This window comes from Sardina pilchardus, chromosome 1, assembly GCF_963854185.1.
Source record: "Sardina pilchardus chromosome 1, fSarPil1.1, whole genome shotgun sequence".
Taxonomy (NCBI): Eukaryota; Metazoa; Chordata; class Actinopteri; order Clupeiformes; family Clupeidae; genus Sardina; species Sardina pilchardus.
This window is the reverse complement of record NC_084994.1, coordinates 21,399,742-21,404,741: the sequence shown is the minus strand read 5'-3', so window position 1 is coordinate 21,404,741 and position 5,000 is coordinate 21,399,742. Positions and strand designations below refer to the sequence as shown.

At 44.5% G+C, this 5,000-nt stretch overlaps 1 protein-coding gene across 1 annotated transcript in view; it reads right to left on the bottom strand.

Annotated features, from left to right (window-relative positions):
* LOC134084593 (tubulin beta-4A chain) overlaps positions 1 to 4,398 on the bottom strand; it is a 5,579-nt gene extending 1,181 nt beyond the window's left edge. Inside the window, exons 1-4 of the mRNA XM_062539887.1 lie at positions 4,191 to 4,398; positions 3,161 to 3,269; positions 1,158 to 1,268; positions 81 to 325 (exon numbers count right to left, since the gene is read on the bottom strand). Of these exons, the coding sequence (XP_062395871.1) occupies positions 81 to 325; positions 1,158 to 1,268; positions 3,161 to 3,269; positions 4,191 to 4,247 (522 nt within the window). The 5' untranslated portion in view covers positions 4,248 to 4,398. The remainder of the gene's footprint in view (positions 1 to 80; positions 326 to 1,157; positions 1,269 to 3,160; positions 3,270 to 4,190) is intronic.
* Positions 4,399 to 5,000: the final 602 nt, after the last annotated feature.

Genomic DNA, 5,000 nt, shown 5'->3' with positions numbered 1-5,000 from the left:
GACGAACAAACCAACCCCGATGAAAACATAACCTCCGTGGCGGAGGTAAAGAAAGCATGAATCAGGTGAAAATAACGGACCTTGGGCGAGGGCACCACGCTGAAGGTGTTCATGATGCGGTCAGGGTACTCCTCGCGGATCTTGCTGATGAGCAGGGTGCCCATGCCCGAGCCCGTGCCACCCCCCAGGGAGTGCGTCAGCTGGAAGCCCTGCAGGCAGTCGCAGCTCTCGGCCTCCTTCCTGACCACGTCCAGCACCGAGTCCACCAGCTCGGCCCCCTCTGTGTAGTGGCCCTTGGCCCAGTTGTTTCCGGCACCACTTTGGCCTGAATGGGGGGCGCAGAGCAGGAATGAGAAGACTACTTACTACTAGCATAAAAAACTTTAGACACAACAGAAGGAAGAGGAGAGGAGAGGAGAGGAGAGGAGAGGAGAGGATAGGAGAGGAGAGGAGAAGAGTAGAGAAGAGAGGAGAAAAATGGGAGGAGAGGAGAGGAGGGGAGAAGAGAAGAGCAGAGAGGAGAAACATGGGAGGAGGGGAGAGGAGGGGAGAGGAGAGGAGAGGAGAGGAGAGGAGGGGTCAATACTCTGACCTGAATGGGGGAGCAGAGCTGGAATGAGAACCCACTTAGCATAAAACTTTAGCATGCTAGCATATTAGCATGTGGAGCTATTTTCTGGGTAAAACATGTCAACAGGTGAACAAGAGGGGGAATGAGACATGGAAACACTGGAAACATGTCTTAGCATAGCATGTTGTAAAAGAAGAATATCAATGTATACATTCTTTAATTATGACACCACTCTGATCTGAATGGGAAGCAGGGATGAGAAACACATAAACAAGAGAAGGAATGTGGCATGCTGGAAATAATAATGTAACTAAAAAGTATACAGAAAGATATTAGCGCTAGTATTATTATTATTTTCTTTTTTTTTTGACCAAGCCAGGGAACCAATGGAGAGGGGCTAAGTTGCTGAATGAGTTGTAAGAAATATTTTACTTTACTTTAATTATCATCTCTGTGACTAGTAGAGTTTGTTCACTGGAGCAACGTGTTAAGGGAGAAAGGCATATCAAACAGAAAGTTGCAACGTGTTAAGGGAGAAAGGCATACCAAACAGAAAGTTGCAACGTGTTAAGGGAGCAAGGCATACCAAACACGAAGTTGTCGGGCCTGAAGATCTGCCCAAAGGGTCCCGAGCGGACCGAGTCCATGGTTCCAGGTTCCAGGTCCACTAGGATGGCACGCGGAACGTATTTACCTCCTGAGAACACAAACAAAACACATCTGGCCATTTGTGTCACTCACAAAATACACATTAATGTTACATATTAGTAACGTGTGTGTGTGTGTGTGTGTGTGTGTGTACGTATGTATGCTGTGTGTAGAGGTGGGTTCACCTCTTGCCTGTCTTGGTAGTAGGCGAGTAGGTGTGTGAATGTCTGTGTGTGAGTGAGAGAGAGAGAGAGTGACCTGCTAGACCTGCTTGTTTTTCACTATTAACAAAAAACTATATATGTTTGAAATTTGTTTTGATTTTTTCAGAGAGAGAGAGAGAGAGAGAGAGAGACAGAGAGAGAGAGAGTGTGTGCGTGTGTGGTGTGTGTGTGTGTGTGTGTGTGTGTGTGTGTGTGTGTGTGTGTGTGTGTGTGTGTGTGTGTGTGTGTGTGTGTGTGTGTGTGTGTGTGTGTGTGTGTGTGTGCGTGTGTGTGGGGCAGGTGGTCCATCTGTTGCCTCTCTTGAGCATGTGTGCAGTGTTGGGAAGGCTAGTTATAAAATGTATCCCACTACAGATTACTGAATACAGTATATGCCCTATTTTCTTCTTTTTTTTTTACATACTCTGATTGATTATTCAAAATGAATAATGTATTCTGAATACTTTGGATTGTCACCAACAACCCAAAAACTGCTTTTCAGTGAGGGTTGATTGATACTGTATATAAACCTTTGTGCTATGAAACAATTAATGGCATAATGCCAAAGATGGAACAGAGGTGTTTTGTCTGTATAGGCTAAACAGCTACCAAATACCAAACAAACCATACACAGATTATAATGAATTTCATTTGTTTTACAAAACACCTTTGTCAAGAAACAAGAACCTACACTGCCCTAAATTATGCTGGCTGGATATAGGCCTATTGTAACAGTTTTCTATCACTGTGCGGCTGCTGCAGGACACACATTTCCAGTGGGTTTTGCGAACGTGTCTGGTGGTCTCCTCCGGCCTTAAGAGGTTTTCATTTGAGAGTTTTTCATTTCATTCACCAAAGAGATACATGGCTACGTGCTGTGATAAAAAATCTTTGGATTTGAGTTTGAAAATCCTTGGCCTACGTGTTACAATTATTGAAAATCTAATCCCTGTAGATGCATCAGTGTAACTTTATTCTGAATACAGTTACTCATATTTTGTATGCAATCTGGAAAACATGTATTGCGTTATTTCAAAACACTGTGTGTGTGTGTGTGTGTGTGTGTGTGTGTGTGTGTGTGTGTGTGTGTGTGTGTGTGTGTGTGTGTAAAGTGGAGGGGACGTGCATGGGTGCCTACACTGTATCAGAGGTGGGAAAACTCCAGCTTCAGTGAGTAAAAGTCTGATCATGTATTGGTTCTACCTGTGCACTTAGCACAGGTGATCTCATCAATTAGCAGCTGAGGAGTTGTGCTAATTAGAATCAGCTGGCTTAAATGAATGGTTGGCACAGATACCGTATGTGGTAGGACTGTGGGATAGATTTGATATGTTTCTCATTGAATTAACTGTTTTAGTATAACATACTGTACATACATAGTGAATATAGTTATACCTTTACCTTAGGAATGTTAAGATGACCCCTGGGTCAGGTATAAAGCCCGGACATAAACATGGCTTCGGTTGAGGGGTTCTTGTAAACATTCTTATCTCTGTTAATTGCCAGTTGGGTCGTGAATCACTGTTAAGTGCATCTGGTGATTTTCCATGTGTGTGTGTGTGTGTGGTAAGGGTATAAGAACGGGCTTCACCCACAGTTGTGTGTGCTTGTTACTTTGACTTTCATGTGAGTAAAATGCTCCCGGTATTGTCTTTTACTCCCTGAAACTGGAATTTTCCACCTCTGCACTGTACTGTATGATGGAGAGGAGTTGATTGCCTGTTGCCATGGTGCTCACCTGAGGCTTCGTTGTAATACACATTGATCCTGTCCAGCTGCAGGTCACTGTCGCCGTGATACGTTCCTGTGGGGTCAATTCCGTGCTCATCACTGATCACCTCCCAGAACTGAAATAGAGCGGGAGGAGAGAGAGAGATAGAATGAGACACAGAGAGAGAGAGAGAAAGATATAGAGACAGAGAGAGAGAGAGAGCGAAAGAGGGAGAGATGGGTGAGGGGGAGGGGCCTTTTGAGCAAAGCTGTCCTTGTAGGCCTAAGGATTATATTTTTTGGTGAGTCCCAAAAATCCAATGTTTTGCAAGCATTATACAATACACACTTTTATAGTTTATACAGTGGAACCACAGGTCAGGTTGTGTGTTTGGGACACAGAATGACTTCGGTATTGCAAATTGGTTCGAATTGAACACGGGTTCCCAACTAAAAATAGACAATTTACTCTCCTTTTTAGACCTGCCCCTCACAAATGAAACGACTTTCTCGAGCGGTTCATGGCTGTGCCACACCCCTCCCGTCACATCGGGTCCGCCACAAACAATAACCTCCTTTGACAGGAGAGATGCCGGCGACTGACAAAAACATGTTCTCTGGTTTACAGTCGCCGCCATCGAACAGACAAAAGATTGTGTTCAAGGGCGACGGTCTCCACAGTCAGTATTCTACTGTGGTTTACTCTTGACAGACGGCTTCCAAGAGAAACGTCTTCTAGTAGGCTACGAAATGCAAATGTTTCGTGATGGCAACCGATAGGCACGGACCGAATGACTGACTGGAGCTGGTTTCAGCCGGTAAAAGGAGGAGGCTTTGTAGTGCCACTAGCATTAAAAATGTCCGCAGGAGCGTGCCAACGTCTCCTGCAAATTCCGTTTAAGCGCATTTCTGCAGAGTCCCACGCAATGGATGCATTGTCATTGAGGGATTACCCAAATGACGTCTATTTTTAAAACGAGGATTGGACTGGAACGTCGCTGGAGAGAGAGAGAGAGAGATAGAGAGAGAAAGAGAGATAAAGAGTGCTGTCAACTTACCTTAGCCCCGATCTGATTGCCGCATTGACCGGCTTGCAGGTGCACTATCTCACGCATGTTGGCGTTATGTGATAAAACAGCTTCAGCACGGAGAAAATATAGAGTAGCAAAAGCGGCGTCTCAACTGCGGAACTTGCGGTACGTGGGACTCGGTCCGCTCCTGTTCCCTCTCTCACTCTACTCGGCTTGATTCGACCGTCTGTCTGGTCTGTCGGTGGCGCGCGCTCCCGTTAACTTGTTCCCGACGCGGCATTCCCTGCCCAGACGGTGCTGCAACATGACGTCATCACCATGGCAACGGCAACGGGGGAAATCAGCTGAGGAGAGGGAAGCAGAGGGTGGTTACCATGGTACCCAACAGTGTGATGAAGGAAATTGATGGGAATTAATTGGGAAAATCGATTGAATGCAATTAAATTAAAATTATGTTGACTTCAAATTGAACAACAAAGGACATTCATTTGTATCAATATGGCTATGGTTATGTTAGCCTATTTGGTAGACGCCTTTGTCCAAAGCGAATAGCCAATCATATCCTCTACTGTTAACAAGTAGCGTGTAAAGCCTTTACGCACACTTCATAACATTTTTGTTTACTCTTAAGCTTTCATACATCAACATTCATAGGTGACAAATGTGAAGAACCAGTCTTGAATCAAAGATGATAATGTTACAATATTTGCAATGCATTGTTTTAATGATAAATAATGGTAACAAAACAGACACACATCCTTTCCTTATCAGGCTGTCTTTCTTGTGTGGTTAAAGGCTAATTTACAAAGCAAGATGATACATGGTTATTGTTCATGC